This window comes from Aplidium turbinatum, chromosome 8 (assembly GCF_918807975.1).
Source record: "Aplidium turbinatum chromosome 8, kaAplTurb1.1, whole genome shotgun sequence".
Classification (NCBI taxonomy): domain Eukaryota; kingdom Metazoa; phylum Chordata; class Ascidiacea; order Aplousobranchia; family Polyclinidae; genus Aplidium; species Aplidium turbinatum.
The window spans coordinates 16836555-16855098 of NC_137479.1; the positions used below are offsets into that span (position 1 = coordinate 16836555).

At 37.3% G+C, this 18544-nt stretch overlaps 1 protein-coding gene across 3 annotated transcripts; it reads right to left on the minus strand.

The window, feature by feature from the left end:
- Positions 1-1226: 1226 nt before the first annotated feature.
- LOC145775184 (ras-related protein O-RAL-like) lies at positions 1227-15271 on the minus strand. Of its 3 annotated transcripts, none has more exons than XM_082586422.1 (5): positions 15031-15271; positions 14532-14740; positions 11129-11228; positions 10749-10838; positions 1227-2185 (listed from the first exon to the last, which is right to left on the minus strand). In XM_082586422.1, the coding sequence occupies exons 1-5, from the start codon at positions 15142-15144 to the stop codon at positions 2078-2080; spliced, it is 621 nt and encodes a 206-aa protein (XP_082442548.1). In that variant the 5' UTR covers positions 15145-15271; the 3' UTR covers positions 1227-2077. The 3 variants fall into 3 exon arrangements, with proteins under 3 accessions (XP_082442548.1, XP_082442546.1, XP_082442547.1); XM_082586420.1 differs by lacking the exon at positions 1227-2185 and adding an exon at positions 6636-9440; XM_082586421.1 differs by lacking the exon at positions 1227-2185 and adding an exon at positions 6636-9440 and having other exon boundaries at positions 10749-10829; positions 11120-11228.
- Between the last annotated feature and the right edge of the window lie 3273 nt (positions 15272-18544).

Below are 18544 nucleotides of genomic sequence, written 5' to 3' on the forward strand. Positions count from 1 at the left end.
AACACAAAAGAGCAAGGCTGATTATTTAACGGCCGTCTATTGATCGGCAAATTGCACAACAATGTCAAAGCTAGATACCCTACCTACACCTTCCCTTTAGAAAGCTAAATGTTAACTATAGGCTACCCAACAATTTCCCTTCATATTTAGCGTCAAAAACATTGCTTCTGTATAAAGAAAATCAGCCAGCGGGTTTCTTTAGCTAGCCTACTACTCAGTGGCGTATCCTGGTTGATTTTGGTAGGCATGCAATGGAGGGAGGGTCATAGCCAGTGTAGGGGGGTCTGGGGGCATGCTCCCCCAGGAAAATTTTGTAAATTTGCCTTAGGTTTTATAGCTTTTCCTGCAATCTGCGCTTTACTTAGCTGATAATTGTTTGAGCTGTTTTGCAAAAAATGAGGTTTGAAAGACATCATAAATTCAATGTCTTAAGTTTATATGCCATGGTAAACATTCAATACTAGTTAGGCTAAAGCTTTTGCAATGCAATACAACGAATACCAGTTTAAAGTTTAAACCTGACCAGCTGAAATAGGATTAGATTACCTACTACCCAACCGAAAGATCCCTGGTGCTCGGTGACATCGCCACTGACAAAACCTGACTGAAAACTTTGATTAGAGCTAGAGTTACAGCATCTACAGTAGAAAGCCGCAAGGACTTAAACTATGAAAACCAAAAGAAAAAAGGCCAAACAAATGCCAATCGGGAAACCAAAAAAGGCCCAATGGCCAAACAAAAATAGTCCGGCCAAAGACTTTTCAAAAAAGTCAAATTTCTTAAATTTGGTCGTAAAAAAGCCAATCTGGCAACCCTGTCTACAGATAGTGACTTTTGTTTTGCAAAAGCGACCAAGGTATGCAATTTCAAATCTGCATGCCTTGGTCGCCTTTGCGCCACAGCGTTGTAAAAGAGCGGCGATTAGGCAAATTGTATTATCAACGCATGCTGAGCTCTCCTCTGCATGCAGGGTTGCCAGGGTCAGCAAAGTTGCCAAAGTTTGAGAACGAACAGTTGTTTCAAATATTGAAATTAAGAGAGCAAGGAGGTTCTCCTATTAATATTTTCTATTTCTACGCATAAATTCGTTATCCCTGAAAGATTTCTGATTTCATCAGAATTGTAAGGCATGCAGTGCATGCCTTGCATGCATGGAGAATACGCCACTGCTACTACTGCATGTCTGCAAACACAACACTAGTCTCTTGCAACGATATTGGTAGCCTAATCAAAAAAGGTTTATTTTCAAATTGCATGGTGATTTATTTTTGATGATATACGGAACTCATGTATTTCAACGCATTAAGTACAAACATTGATACACGGAACATCTTGAAAAACTCAAAAATAGTTGTAATGTCAATTTTAATAAAAATGTTTCAGTATCAGTACTATTCGATGACAACAATGTATTCTTTCGTGGTGTCATCAATCACATTCTTTAACAATGCAAATCTTGCATTGATACCGTCATAATGTTAAAAACATGAAATAGCCTATGCTGCGCTAGGTCATGAGTTTGAACTTTACAAATTTTCATTGGTGAAAAGATGAAAGATGCAATCCTTTAAATTGTCTGTCAAAGTAATTCTTTGTCGTTTCTACGTCGCAAGATGCGGTACAAGACAACTTTTGTCAGATGGGATGCTTCTGACTGGATAGAATAATGTTTGCACACTAACAAATGAAAATGTAAAATGAAATACGAGCTTCAACAAAGCAAACAAAAGTGAATGGGATCCTACACACTGACAGCCATTTTACAAAAACGGTCAAAAAAATCACTTGTCACAAGTTTCGACGCTTGATATTTGATGAACTGTAGATAGAGCAATGCATCAGAATTCTTGGCTGTCCAGACAATTCTATCATAGCACAAGTTTAAATCCTAATTTAGCTTTCAAAGATACTCAATTATTGTAGGATGACATTGATAAGTGGCTGATAGGCTAAACTTTATTTGAAATTGTTTAGCACAGCATGAAGATTTCCCTCGTTGCGAAACCATCTTAGAAATGATAAGTTCGCACATGTTTTGAGGAAATAAAAAATAAAGTAAAAAAAAGTATAGGGCCTATCAAACAATCGTGCAAGAGCATCCAGTTTTTGTTTTATCTTCTTTCACTGTTTCGGCATCAGCTTTGGCTTTTTCCTGTTTGATCATTCGCATCAAATCGTAAAACACCTAAAAAAGACATTAACTTAAAGCAAGCCTGTCTTAAGCCATAAACCGCAATTTACATGTAGGTGTTACATTAAAGTTGGTAACATAAGCCAATAATACTAAATGAAATTACTGTAATCATTTTATCACAATCATTAAATTTTAAGTGCTTTCTTTCCCAAAAAGAGTCGGTCTAAATATCTAACAGAATAGGCTAGCTAGCCCCACAAACAAATCTTTTCTCTAAAACATGCAAAAGCACATTTCACCAGGTCCAAGTCAGCTTTCAAGTACGATATCTTCCTTACTTGGATCCTCTGTCTATGAAGGCCCGTTTCTTACCAGTGTAGGCTATGAGGTGTATCCTAAAACCAGCGCTCTCCAACTTTTTTTCACGGAACCTCCACTAACAAAAATTTAGATTGAAACAATGTGATAGCCTAACGTTCAAAGTGGCACAACAACTCAGGGGCGTATCCTCAATGGAAGCATTGCTTCCCCTGTCAAAATTGAAAAGAGAAGATGATACTTTTCAGTAAAACGATTTCGTAATTTCTTTACCTGAACTCGAATTAAAACAGCTTCTAACTCATGTCCGGGGAAAAATTCAACTCGGTTTTAATTTTAAAAAAGTTGGAAGCTCGCGGAAGCAGAGATTCGCATCGCATCCCTTGCTCTCGCTTTTGCTATACGAAGAAACAAGTGAGAAACAAAGAAAAAAGAAACGTAAAGTTTACGCGATTTACGTTTCTTTTAACTAATTTGTGGAAGCAATTTCAAAATCGCTTACTCTTGGGTTTTTGTGTAGCTGAGTTTTTGGTGTTTTCTAATTTTAGCCGCAGTTTTTGCCCGTTTGTGTGTAAGGGCTACTTTTAAAAGATAATATCTGTTAATAAATCTCATACAAATATTACCTTAAAAGGGTCAGGGGCGGATCCAGAGGGGGGCGATTGGGGCGATCGCCCCCCCTAAAACCCAAGAAAGTAGCTTTATTCTTCATTTATATGTATACGATTTGGAAAACAACATATCGAAAGCAATGCTGAATAAGTCTTTCGCCATGTTCAAAGATTAGGTTAGGGTAGGCCATAATAATAACATAGTATAAGGCTATTATTTCGTCGCAGGGTCTAATTACCGAACGAAATTACTAAAATTTAAAAAGTTTCTAAACTTTTTGCCGGCACTGTAGTGTAGAGCATAGCGATAAATCCCTTAGCCTAGATAAGTTGGTTGACAGAGCAGGTTATTGGCAACTTTGACGGTCAGACGTGGAACTAAAACCATTGAAATTCTACCTTGAAATTGCATCTAGAAACAGCAAAGCTCAATTTTTTTCAATGAGACTTTAGCATCTTGACACCTAACATCATTGCTACCACGAAATTGCTCAAGTACCGACCCGATAGCATTGACAAAAGTCATTTACAATGTCTACAACGGCTTGTTACGTCATATGTATAGTGTGGAATCTGCTCTATGTTCAGAGATCCAACTATGGAAGGAGAAGTGGGAAAATAAAACTGTTCCGGCGACTGCTGCAGTCTTACCGATGACTGCGGAAGAAGCTTTACAACCGTGTAATGAAAATGTGTACACAATCGTAGACTCTCTTTTAAAAATACTATTAACCTTGCCAGTCAGCGTAGCATCAGCCGAAAGAAGCTTTTCATCTTTTCGGTCGTTGAAAACCTGGCTGAGGAACAACATCGGCGAGGAAAGACTGAATGGATTGGCCGTACTATACCCAGGCCCGGATTTAGGGGGGGGGGGGCAGTTGCCCCGGGCCCCCGACTTTTGAAGGGCCTTCTATGTGGAAAAAATGTGATTTTGTGTTATTTTATTCCTTTTGACCTTTAAAGTTTCTGCAAAATGCTGTGCAGTACTGGACTGATGCTACTGTAGACGTAGAGATGGTTTTTACACGCCGTAGGCGCAAAACATTTTTTTGCCCGGGGGCCCCCCGATCTAAAAGTGCCCCGGGCCCTCCATCAGCTAAATCCGGCCCTGACTATATCAGCATCGGGACATTTTAATTGACACAGGCTCCGTGATAAATCGATTTGCAAACAGTAGAAACCGTAAACTTGACTTAGTGTTGTAGTCAAAGGTACGACACCTGTTAGTAGGCTATTACCCGTACCGGCAAGGTAGCTTTTTATTTTCGTTTTATTTGTGAAGTCCACAGAAATAGTTGTTTCTGTTATTGTTAGTTTCTTTTTTTGTCTGGTGCAGCGACAGTGCATGACACGTTTTAAGGAGGACTATATCTTTTGGTCGTCATTTAACTATGTTTAACTGCCATTCTATTGTACAAATTTGTAGCGTTTCGCTGGTCCAAAATAAAAATTTACAATCGATACCTAGCCAATAGTGGCGATTCTACGGGGTGGAGCATGACCCAGTGTTTTGACCTGGCTCCCACTTTTGTTACTCATTATGTTGAGTGTATGCATAACCTTTCCTCATTGTTCTTTATAACAATTCAAAACTTGTCAGAGGAATAAAATTTCAAAGTTATAGCCCACATTAAGTCTATAACAACCTCAATGTCTGTAGCCTATCAATATTTTGCTGTGATATTGGGAAGACAGAATTACCTGTTATCTTTCCGTGATCAATTTTCAAATTGCTGTGAAACAATCAAGGTGAAACCTTCAGTCTCAGCTATAAATGCGGCTAAATTGTTCAGGCTTCAACTTGACATGGCAAGGGCATAGGCCTATCAGCTCTTCATCCCTCCCTTTTGTTAAACAACAGCATTGTTGAAGATTTTTTAAGTTATAGAATTTCAATTTGTTTGTTTGTTTTTCATATCTTTACCCTGCATTGTGGGAAAGCGGACTTGAGCGCTATGCATCGGTGTACGCCTTCCGACGTGCACCTGACCCACGCTGCAGCCGACGGCAATGACTGTTTTCGGTTGTCTACTCTACTTATGACTTAAATTTGGTACTACCCATTACTCGAAATCGATCACTGGGTAGAGGCAATTATCGTAAAGTTTCTTGCCTAGAGAAACAACAGCAAGGTGGCTGGAGTCGAACATGGAGGCTCTCGACTGCGAGCCAAACGCGCTAACCACTCGGCCACTGCTGCCGACAATTTCTGCCACTGTTGCCGACAATTTCTCATAATTTGTGTTCGAAATGCTCTCAACGCATCAAATTCGATCTAAATTTTCTAGGGGAGACCCCCGTCTTTGTTTGTGCCTGTCTGATCACTTGCCTGAATGTCAATGACATCGCCCCCCCTAACGTGAATACCTGGATCCGCCCCTGAAAAGGGTTTCCAGAAAGCACTATAATCTATTATTTGAGTGTAATTTTTCTGGAGGTGGGGGGCATGCCCCCTAGAATGCGCGCGTCTTCGGCATGTTCTAACCCCTTTTATTACTTCCTTGCTCAACCCGCCCGGATACCCCACTGCAACAACTATTAGCCTAATGTTTTTTTTTTCGGCTACGGTAGGCTACTGACTGCACTCAACCTCTTGTTAACTAACTTTCCTACTTCAAGCGTGAAAGCGGCATTGTGATCTAAAATTTAGAATAAATCTTGAAACTGATGCATAAATCAATTCCTCTAAAAAACGAGGAACTGTTTAAACTCACGGAACTTCACTGCATGTTTCGCGGCACTTTTGTTGAAGAGTACTGGTCTAGACTAGGCCTACTAACTTACTCATGTGTTGGCAGAATCTAGAAGTATCAAGTATAGTTTAATACGTAATTACATTTATCAAAAAAATCAAATAAGTTTTTAGTGATTCGTCCTGCATTCCTGACAAATCTCTCATAGTAGGAAAACGCACCAACAATCGGTAACTCTTTGTGTGAGCTAAAGTACATGACCTTGCGCATAGTAAACTATCATTAGAAGGACCGCTTTTTTAAGGGAGGGAGGACAACAGCAGCAGTTGAGTTTGTGACCTTTGAGTGACTCTTTTCACAAAACGACAAAGCCTACTGGCTAACTAAACTGGTGGTTAGACTATTTTTGAAAAGCAGAATAGTTATCTGACTTCACAAGTCGCTTAAAAACCTTTGCGACGTTACGGCAACGATCAACTTGATGTAAGCTGTTTTTAGCTGCATACGTTAACATGGCATGGTAAATTTACAAACAAGTTTTTTGTGTTGGTTAACGGAAAGCAGATTCGGGGTTTTGTTAAAAGATTAATGTCGCGATATACTGATGTGTCGCTGTGCTTCATGGTTTTGTTTGTAACTCGATTAATTTGGGAACAATTGAAAAAAATTCGTCGTACCTATGCTCCTGTCTAACCTAGACATTCAAAGAAGTGGACAGAAGGCAAGAAAGTCGATCTTCGTCTCCACCTTCAAGCGCGACTATGCCTTGCTATGAGATGGATACATGTTCTCGATTCGAAATCTTTTCAAACGTCAAATAGATGCTTTGCACCACTCAGGCACGCAGGCGACATTATTCAACGTTTAACGATGGTTATAAGAAGATACAGGGAACAAAGACAATTATTCTGAAATCTAATCGTTAGTGCGGATATATTTAGCATTGAAAAACAATAATAAAAAAAAACGATTAAAGAAAACAAAACAATCAAATAAAATGGACGATCACACAATGTGGTAACGAAAAATCATGCGGACTCCATCGATTTCGCCGTTTCACGTCAGCTCATCATTTCTGACGACAAATGGCAGAACTCGACAAACGTGATAAAAATGAAACAAAAACACCATGCAGATGTAGCGAGCATGTGCTTCGCAGCCACATTCGCACATTCATGTAGACAGCGTATCAGCAAGCAAAATTCGTCCTTTCTACATTAATTGAAGATTTACAGACGTTGAATCAACGTAAAAAAGACGGATTTTGCTATTGTTTTTTTCATCGTCTTGAACGCAAACAGTAACAATTACCACGTTGGTAAGATATGAACAATTGGACATGTTAGTTTGTACAAAAGTTACTTGGATACTTTGTTACTTTTCAATCTCACACTTGGTTGAGCGACATTTCACCAACTACACAGATTATGCGTCACAGGGGATGGGGTAAGAATTCTAAATATTACCTAAAGGGTTCTAAAAAATTTCCAATAGAATCATAAAAAAGTCACAACTTGGAAGGAGACTAGTCCCCTGGCCGCATGTATGCCGGACACACAGTACAGTATCTTTATACTTGTCAGTCACTGCGTGTGGATATTCATTATTCAATCATGTGAATACGAGACAAAATGTGGAAGTAGCATGAGAAACATGGTGTAGGCTACAGTGTACACACAGTGGCGTAGCTAGGGAATGTGCCGCCCGGGGCGGATTCAGATTTTGCCGCCCCTTCAAGAAAAAGCATGTGAAAATGAAATGCGTTTTTAATCAGATCATAATCAAAATCAAAAATCGTAATCTGAAAGTGCCCCCCCCACCTAGCTACGCCACTGTGTACACATACGTCTTGATTGGTTGATTTGCTCTTTGAAAGGTCCATTACTGTGTTATAAACATTTAGAAATAATCATGAGCTGAAAATATTCGGATAAATCCACAAATTTAGTGAAGTTTGCAACCCAACAAAGAGAAGAAGTCTAACCGCCCGAATTTCTTTACATCTACACTCTACAGTATATCAACTTCAACCTTTTGGTATGGACGTACCTCAAAAAGTGAAAGATGGAATAACGGTTTGTCACGTTTATTGGTTATTCATAAACGTTTGGAAATCGCGGTGCTCAATGTCCATACGAATGTATTGTTTGACAAAAGCATAGTGCAGAAAAGAAGTATTGATGTATTAAAATAGAATTGATTAGCGCTGTCGGAAATTAGTTCAAAAACTACAAAAATGCTGGATTATTTTATGAAATACAGTTCCAATAATATTAATCAAATCAAACATTTACAAAGATAAAATTAAAATTTAAAAAAAACTAGCAGTTTTACAAACAAAAATACATCCTGTCAATCACCAATTTATAAATCGCAAATTGGCAAACTGTTACATATCAAACCCTGAACGTGCAATCGTCTCTGGTGTCAATAAACGATTCACCTACAGCGCTGAGGCCGAAAAGCAACAAATTCGAAAGTCTAATGGTCTCCGTAATATCTCAATGTACAAATACGGTGTGTACAGAACAATAAGAGATGGCAATGTGCTTGCAAACGGTTGAGCCGTTTATCAAGCTGTCGAACTCTGTTGTCGTAATTCTGAGAATAAGACAATGAAATATTCGGCGTCAGTGACTTGACAATGAGTGATCAATAAAAGAGTCGGTGCAACGAAGACGTTCATTTATACATTGGCTATAGATAGAAAGGTATGACCAGAAAATGAAAATTATTCCCCAAATGAAATCAGATCGACCTAGGTGTCGACCAAATTGATAGGCCTACCAGACAATTGCTACAACATAAGATCACTTCAATTTCACCTTAGAATGTTTCATTGAATAATCCACTTAGATAATGCTTGTCTAAATTCTATACTTATTTTTCTAAGTTTATCGCTACAGCTTCAAATACACGCATTTTGCGTTGTCAACACATTTTCGCATCTAATATGTTCTGATGATCAACAAACTGGTACGCATCATTAAAATATTTAAAAGATTTTAAACAAGTCGGAAGCAAAGGTATTACCACTAATTCAAATAGCGCATTTGTCTTACAATGCCATTTCCTTGTTTCAAGAGGAACGGCCATGTTATCGGTCGCATTTGTATTCCATGCGCGTAAATGAATAACTGTTGGTGTTGGAAATTAATAGAAACAGCACTATCTACAATGATCCACAAATACGAAAATATGATGGTAAACATATAAGAAGCAGAATTCAGGTGGTTCACGTTTAAATTTTATCTGCCGCTCTGTTAACTTTCGTTCAAAATTTTAAAATAGTTAATATTCCAGATACTTTGATCACACATTAAAGTTATCAAAAATGGATTGATTTGATTGATCAAAATTGTGCTTGTTGTGTCGATTAAGTTCCGATACGATTAGGTCTGCTTTAAAACTAAAGAGAATTGCCACTTTTTTGTTGACATGAACAGCTGAATGTAAAGCAACTTGAACGTGAAACCTGTTTCCAAAGTTCTGCTTCGTATGATGAGATTGAACCTATTCATATTCTCACAAAATACTGTAAGAGCAAACGAAATCTTATTGAATAACACAACACTGTTTGCATTTTGCCACGCAACCCACACTTTCCGAGCCTGTGTCGGCAGGCCGCTGTTCGACCGTTTTGTTCTTTTCAACTTTTATTAATTTGAGCAAATCAAAAAAGGCCTGAAAATAAAAGAAAAAAATAAAACAAAACACAAAAAGATTAAAACAGAAATAAATAAGCAGAAGAAAAGTTAAAAACAATCATCGAAACTAAGCATTATTTGATGTTATTTGGTCGTTTGATTTGCTATTTTATGTAACACCGAGAGGAAATGCAAAATAACGCATTTTTAATGCAATAAAAAGAGATATAAAAATGGAAATATATATAGCTTCGTATTATTAATGCAGTATATATTTGTTTTGTATTGTTAACAAATCACTATTTGACTCGCTCTCGTGTTTCAAAGTGCTGCTGTGTGTATCAACTACAATCTCACAAAAGCAATCGCATGTTTGTATTATGAAAGATATATATGTTTACTTTTTACTTTTGTTATCCAAACCTTCTGCCACTGTACAACAATTGTCACGCTTGTCAAATACAGACTTTTGTATGCATTTGTTTGAATTCTATTTTTATCGAGCTTTACATAAAATAGCCAGTTAAAATAGAACGCACGGGTTTTCGCTGTCTTTGAGTGATAGAAGTGTGAGATTGCCAAGACTTGCAAAAAGAAACCTTTTACATTTACACTCTACCATTTTAGCTAAAAAACTTCATTTTGCTTTGTGCGTGTATTCAGCCAGTGAAAGACTATTTGTGAAAATTTTAATAGAAACATTGAACTTGTAAAAATTATTGACGTTGAAGCTTGAGCCACTGAATGCGCCAGCAAAAAATGTTGTTAAAATGAATATGAACATAAACCATGCTTTGCTCAAACTATGGTTCAACTATGTGCTTGTTTTGGTTTAAAACAGCACGGTCATAAATCAGCATTGACTTGGTACATGCATGTTTATTTTTTTCCTTTTACAATGCTTGAAGATATATTTGTTACAACTAAGAAATGGTAATTACAAGCTGCAATGTTGCAAGTGCATATTCGCAAAATGGAGATTAAAACCTTGAAATAGATCGGGGTAGCTTTCCCAAATACCAAATTCGAAAGTCTAATTAATGGTCTCCGCAATGTCCCAATGTACAAATACGGTGTGGTACAAAAATGGTCGGCGTCAGCTACTTGACAATGACTGATCAAAAAAGAGTAGGTGCAACGAAGACGTTCATTTATACATTGGGTTTAGATAGAATAGAATGGCTATAAATCAAAATTTGTTACTTGAAAATAAATTCGGAGATATTTAGATTATGCCAATTTAAAATGATTTTAACAATTGTTCCAAGATTTGCCGCATGAATTGTGAGTGACAATACACTTCACAGTGAAGCATGCAAAAAAACACAAAGAAGCAAGTAAATACCTTGTCAACGTTATTTCTGGTCTTGGCAGAGGTTTCTACATATTGGACTCCCATCTTTTCAGCTAACTGTTGAGCATCAGCCTGACTAACCTGCATGATGAGTAAAATAATAACTGTTGAATGTTCGAATTCAAGGAGTTCGAAATACAATCCAAACATGTATATGAAAATATATTACGTCCTCCATTGTTTTACAGGTCTGCTTCAATAATCACGCTATATTTACTACTAGCACAGATTTAAATGTCGCAAACAATACAGCATATAATTAGCAACAGAATTTAGCCACTGTGTTCCAAACCAAGCAAATGTTCATTGATTTCTACAAACCATTAGCATAATGATATTCACAAGATTCTTGACCTTGGTACATTGCTTACCTGCCGATTATTTTCTAAATCTGATTTGTTTCCGACTAATAGAAAAGGTATACTTCCGGCTGTGGTTGAATCAACACCTTTAACTCGTAATATTTGATCTCTGACAAAAAAAGGTTTATCTTCAAAGCAGTTAAACCAAGTAGAAAAGTAAGTTACAAAACGAAGTTACAAAACCATTATTATCTTCAAAGTATTGAACACCTGAATTAACAGGGGTCCCACTCCCACTTAAGATTTTCCAATTTTTTTATGATTTTATGCCAAAAAAGTCAAAAATTTTATGATTTTTTATGGTTATTTTATGATTTTTTTTATGATTTTTCATCCAAATTTTATGCTTTTTTTTACGATTTTCGATTCTTGCTTTAGTTGATGTCAATTCTTGCTTTAGTTGCTTGAAGAACTTTCCGATCCAACGCTTTGTTTGACAATGCCCCCTGAAGCTTTGCATGCCCATCTCCAATAATTTCATCAGCAGCTTCAATGCTTGCTTCAGTTTTTTTAATTTTATCTTCAGTTTTTTCGATTCCCTTTTGATTTTCTGCCATATTGTTGGCTTCAACAGTAGCCTGAGCACTTTCTTTCTCTTTTCTCAATTTTTCTTCCAGAGCTCTTTCTTGCTCAAGGTTAGCCATATACTTTGCAAGAGCACCCTTCACTTCTGAAACTAGTGTTCTGTTAATGGGAAAGTTTACCTCATCATCATACTGATTTAGTTCATCTTTCACTATTCTCAGTGCAACAATTGTGATTTCTTTAAGAGAACTTCTAGTTCTATGTCAGGGGTTCTTAAACTTTTTTTAACGCGGACCCCTTAAAACAAAAATTTAGTTGGCTTGGACCCCCTTTGTGGCAATAAAATTAAATTGAATTGGTAACAAAATGTATGTTTTATTAAATTTAAGAAATACCGAATGCAGATTGTTTTTCAATATTTTCGATTTAATGAAGGAAGCTGCTGTTTGTCTTCAACAAGAACATGAAATTGTGGCTTCGCCTTTGATAGGACAACAGCAACACGCATGTCATCCTTTGCATCCAACCGGATCCGACTCTTTGTTTTGATAGTTACCAAGGATGAAAATCCTGACTCACATAAATATGTAGTCACAAAAGGGATTATAGCAGCCATGGCTCTCTTTACCAAAAGAGGATATGCTTGCATCAATGAACTCCAAAAATCGCCAATACTTTTCGAATTGAAAGACAATTTTAATGAATAACGTAATAAACGTACATATCAAGAAAAAAACAGTAGGCTACAATGCGATAAAAATTATCCGGAAACGCCAAACTAGAAATCATCAGGGTTGTTTGAACTTAATCTCCTTTCTGTTGAAAAATGTATTCCATTTTTGAAATTATACACTAAGATTTCCATTGGGCCTTCATGGACCCCCTAAAACTAGTCCACGCACCCCTTGGGGGTCCATGGACCCCAGTTTAAGAACCCCTGTTCTATGTAAATCAATCAAATGTTTATTAATGGAGAAACCTCTTTCAGGACTGGCATTACCGTGACTTAATGTTAGAAAACATTTCGCCAGACTAAATAGTTGCAGATATTTTTTTATCCCAGCATCATCTAACAGGCCTCCAATTTTTGTCCAATAATAGTCAATTCTCTTGTAGGAAGACACTTTTGGTAGGGGTGTTACTGTTATACCACATTTGATTAGTGCTTGAGTCCAGTAAGAAGATTGGGAATTGGTGTATTTGTTACTTTCAAGATCAGACTTTTTGTAAAACTCAACTAGAATATCCTCAGATTGATACCGTAACCACTGCAGTCTTGCCTCATCATAAAGCTCTTCTCTTGAAACAGATATATACATCAATTGCAACAGCATTTGCATGGCACTTTTCAAGGCAATTGGATACTGTCCAAGTTAGACTGATGATAGAAGTTGTAGCTCCAACATCATTTCTTTTTTCTGGGTGCAAAAATTGTGCCTGCTTCATAACAGATGAATGTAATGGCAAATGATGTAAACTAAAAGGTAACTTGTAGCAACCACAAAAAAGTTTAAACAGTCAGATTTAAATTTCTTCTTGTCAGCTTCAGTAAGGACTGCAATATCACTGACTAAAATTTTTGCTCGTGTTCCAGCATCAATCAAGTTCAACGGCTTCTGAAGTTCTTTGTTTGTGACATCAAGCACAAAATTTTCTGACTCTATGGATGATATGTTCTTTTTTTTTTAATACATTTACTAAGCAAAGCCGTGATCAGATAGCACATTGCTGAGTAAAGAATGTGAATCAGTGGCTCTTCATATTGGAATAAGACTAAAAACCGTTCCAAGTCACCAGAAGCAAATGATACAAATGAAATATAAGCTTCCATCAAAGGATCCTTTAATGCTTCTGAAATCCTTTTGTATCTCTGGGTGGATGCAATGTTTGACTTGAAGTTTTTTTGCTTTGGCAAAACCTGCAAGAAGTAATGTCACAAGTCCCATTCAAGATTTAAGGACATGTCCGCCTTGAATTTCGAGGCGTGAGTAACACATTGCTTGCAAATGCCTCTACGCTTTTTCCCAAAACATTGCTGTTAAATTATTTATCCTTTCACCCACAATAACTGCAATGTCTTGAAATCTTGTCAGTGTCTACTTGTCTATGTCTAATGACGTTTAAACAGTGGTGCCACGCGGCGTGGAGAGAACAATGGTCAAGCAGCACATCCCCACTTTGCCAAGTATTCAGATCCCCGCCCGAGAAATGGCCTCTCTAGACTTGCCTCATCAAGAAGTAACCGTTTGCTCACTGGTGTTGGATGCTATGGTGCAGACATGCTGCGCTGGGGCTTGGCAGAGAGTGCTGCTTGTGAGTGTGGTGAAATGCAGACGGCGGCCCACATTATCAAGGATTGCCGGCTATACAGACCACCTCATGGTATGAAAGGCCTTGTTTCTATAGATGACGACACCAGGCAGTGGCTAACCAACGGATGCCCTGACATATAGCGACAACACGAGAGAAGAAGAATACGTTTAAAACATGCAATGAAAGTATCTAGCTACGCTCCTTTTCTAATTCCAGCTCCACAGGCAACGCTGGACTTGATTATGCAACCACAAGTTATCCTAAATCAGCGCATTCCACACAATCGTTACACAAATAATTATGCTGTTATCATGGTTGGAACTTTTACACATTACACTACATCAATTTTTTTGATTTTTACATGCTTAGTTCTCCATCACAACTAAATTTTATAATTTTTTAAGATTGTGTCTAAATTTTATGCTATTTTATGATTTTTTCCAAATCAAGCAAAATTTTATGATTTTTTAAGATTTTATGCCGAGTGGGACCCCTGAATTAAATACGTTGATAAAACATATGCATTTTTTTATTGTTTGTACTAAATCATAGTTACAGCACAAGGAACATCTACCTGAAATCTTGAGTGTCATCAAATGATGAACTATCTGTGATTGAAAACACACAAAGGAAACCTTCACCACTCCTAAAATAGTTATCGCGAATTGCCGCATAATCTTCTTGGCCAGCTGTGTCTAGGATATCAATCTGTGCATCTTCACCATCCAGAACAACTTTTTTTCGATAACTGTCAGCTTTGGTGGGTTCATAATCTTCAACAAACTGCAAAGATTCAATGGTCATACAAAACATCATCATCGCTTCAAAAATTTTACCCGTACTGAAGTGATGTTAAATAACAAAAAAAATTTGTGCAACATAGCCTATACTCTCATCTGTTTTCATTCACAAGAGATATAGCCAAGTTCAACATATTTTATTTCTGCTTTTAATAATTACATGTTGGTCAAAATTTCAAATACTAAAAGTTTGTATTTTTAACGCAATAACCAAAATTACCTTTACTTAGCAAAAATTAAGCGTTACCAGTACACAGGAAAGCTTGCACATACCTCATCATACATGAATTGCAGTGTTAATGCAGATTTTCCGACACCACCACTTCCTACCATAATGACCTTATGGAGGCTGGTTTGAGTTGTGTTTTGTTTCTTATTGGCAGCCATACTTTAGAAGTATACGAAAAGTCCTTTTATTGGGAAACCAATAAAATTACTAAATATATCAGACAAGAATTTGACTTTCTTTATACAATATAAAAAAATAACATAAAAAATTAGGCCTTTCACAAGCAATCCTAAAAAGAAAATAATTTGGGTGAAAAACCTCACTACATAAAATTGTCTACAATTTCAATATTTTTCAAGAAGCAGAGAATTAATCAAACTAGTTTTTATGCATAAACAATGGTTAGAAATTCAAATACAGTATTAAAATAGAGTAATACAAGAATATTTACATACAGGTAGGCACTGGCGCCGACTTACGGGGTTACGGGGTGGCCACGCCACCCCGTAACCGCTGTGGCGGGGTGGCAGCCACCCCGTTTAGGCTACATTACTTACTGCAAATAAATGTAATTTGAACGGACGTTTAAATCTTTGTTTGGTCATTGGTTTTCGCTTCAAGTCAACGCAAAGCAAGAGGTGAACCAATACAGTATTGCGAAGAAAATGATTGTTTTGTCGCAAGCATGATACTCGCGTAACATCAAGCAAGCTACGTGAAGATTACGCAACACGTGGCTATGAGTTTTTTCCTTGTTGTTGTTGCGATCGTTTTATTTGTTACTTGTCATAAGTCATTGTTACATTTGTTAGGTTTACAATGGGATTTATTAATCAATAAAATACGATCTTTCCATTGCCTCCCTCAAAAATCTTTTTTGAAAATTTTTAAACTGCTCATAATGTCGCTATAAATTATGCCAGCTATAAAATACTTGGAAATAAAATGATCTCGATGATTGATAACTCCACCCCCTAAATGAATATCCAATTATCCATTTTCAAATTTCATTAAAAAAATGCAATTTTTGAAAAGCAGTTCCCAGCGTAAATGCTTTTCTTGACCAGTATGAGGTCATACTAGATTGGCTTGACACCGCATCGAAAAAAGATGGCATGGATGCTGTCACTCGAAACAATGCCACTAGCCATGTTTTATCCATGGAGAGTTTCGACGTTTACTTTTCCTTGCGTGTCCTGCAAAAGCTTTTGCTTATTTTAAGCCCTGTACATATCGCTGTTCAAACGTGGGATCAATGTCGGAAAGGTACGTAAATTACTGGAAGCCGTATCATCAACGGTTTCTTGGAATGCAGCAACATAAAGTGAGGCATCTGCGTTGTTCGAAGCATGTAAAAAATCAGCTGTTGATATGGGTTTGCACTTGCCATCTTTGCCGCGTGGCCGTGGTGGACGTACTGCAAGATCTTTCGATGACCAGCAACCGTTTTTTTTTTTTTTTTTTACCGTAAATGCTTACTCCCAAAGCATTTATTTAGACGTATTTAAACAGCGTTCTTCTTCACTTTTGTCACATTATTCACAGCAGGACATGATAACGATAATGACATGGAAACAGTTCTACTTTCCAAGGATCAAGCATCGGAAGAGAACAGAGCTGCTTTTGAAAATGTCGATGACATAAACCCAACGCTTCTGCGTCTAGAATTGCAACAGCTGGAAAGTTTTCAACAGCAAAAACAGATTTTTGTTTCAATTATGTCGCAACTGCTTGATCTGTTTGCAAGCAATGAAACAATTTCATTAATGCTTCCAAACGTGGTCTGCATTGTGAAAATATACTTATCGTTGCCTTCCACCACCTGCGAGGCGAAGCGATCGTTTAGTGCACTCAGGCGCATAAAAACCTACTTGCGATCTACCATGACGCAACAGCGATTGAACCACGTCCTAATTTTAAATGTTTATCAAGCTGAAGCTTCACGGTTACAACTTGACCAGTTGATTAACAGTTGGATTGACAGAGCTGCTGTTTGCAAAAATACTTTTGCCAAATGTTAAGTGTCAGAGCAGCAACGTAACAATAAAATTCACGACATACTTCCTGTGCTTTGTAAATTATCGAGCTACAAATCAGGTGTGAAAAGACAGCCGTGGCCGAGTGGTTAGCGCGTTGGGCTCGCAGTCGAGAGCCTGCATGTTCGACTCCAGCCACCCGCACTTGCTGTTGTTTCTCTGGGCAAGAAACTTAACGATAATTGCCTCTACCTAGTGATCGATTTCGAGTAATGGGTAGTACCAAATTTAAGTCATAAGTAAAGTAGACAACCGGAAACAGACATTGCCGTCGGCTGCAGCGTGGGTCAGGTGTATGTCGGAAGGCATACACCGATGCATAGCGCTCAAGTCCGCTTTCCCGCAATGCAGGATAAAGATAAACAAACAAACAAACAAAATAGCATCTACGAAACACGCTTAGTAAAAATTAAACAAAAACATGCAGTTTGGAAATTTTTAGGTTGCCATATTGTGCTATCCGCCACCCCGTGCAAAAATAAAAGTCGGCGCCTATGCAGGTAGGTACACTAAATACACTGTGAAACTCAACATCTGTAGAGAGGTTTTTTAACCTGGCTGATGAATTTGTTGTTTGTCAGCACAAGCATAAGGCAACAGGCAACTCTAGTAACTTTTTGTCTAACTTTACATTCTGGATCATTATGCAGTTGGAGCAGACCATTAATTGCCCATAAAGTAACACAACAGTACTTAAGGCGGTCTGCGACAACTCAGTGTCATCGATTTGAAGAGAACTGATTCGGTGCAGACAGTTATGAAAATCTCACAACGGCTTTTGTTTATTTAGAGATGTGGTATATGTAGCTACAATCTACATATTTATCAGCCTCTGAGGCTACGTGCACATGTCCACTCGTGCATGATGTATTCTTTTCTTTCACCTTCTCCTATGAAATATAGAACGAGAGGAACAATAATAAAAATTGCATGTGGGATACCTTCTAAATTCAAGGTTTTTTTCAACTAAATTGGTGACTAGCTCACTGTTTCATGGGTTGGTATTCCGAAGGGATCAGCTCAATACTGCCCAGAAGTACTTTTTTTTTTAAATTAATTCAAATTTGAAGCGACTCAATCATTAGGCTACTGATCTTTTGTAATGAATTTTTAATTTGAGTAGCCTACAGCCCAATTTTTTATGTCTTTTCAAATATGAGTAATACAGTTCTGGTTAGAGTTTTTATTAATTGCTGAAATTTGAAAAAAATTTTAAGTAGGTTTTTGTTCGTCATAATGAGATTGTGACCACGTTTGCCAAATAAACTTGCACATGATCTTTGTTTCAAAGCACTACATTTTTTCTGCAATTCAGTTTGGTGGCTGTAAAAAGTAATAATCTTGTTTAAAAAAATAGTTTTATCAATGTTCAGTTTATTTTTATTTCTTGCCATCACAATGAAAAACGTGCCTTTTGCTCTGTATGCCAAACATAGCCGAGGTCTAGAAAGGTGGAAGCGACAAAACATGGACATTATAATGTGCTTGATACCAAAATAGGACAATCACGTTTAAATATGGC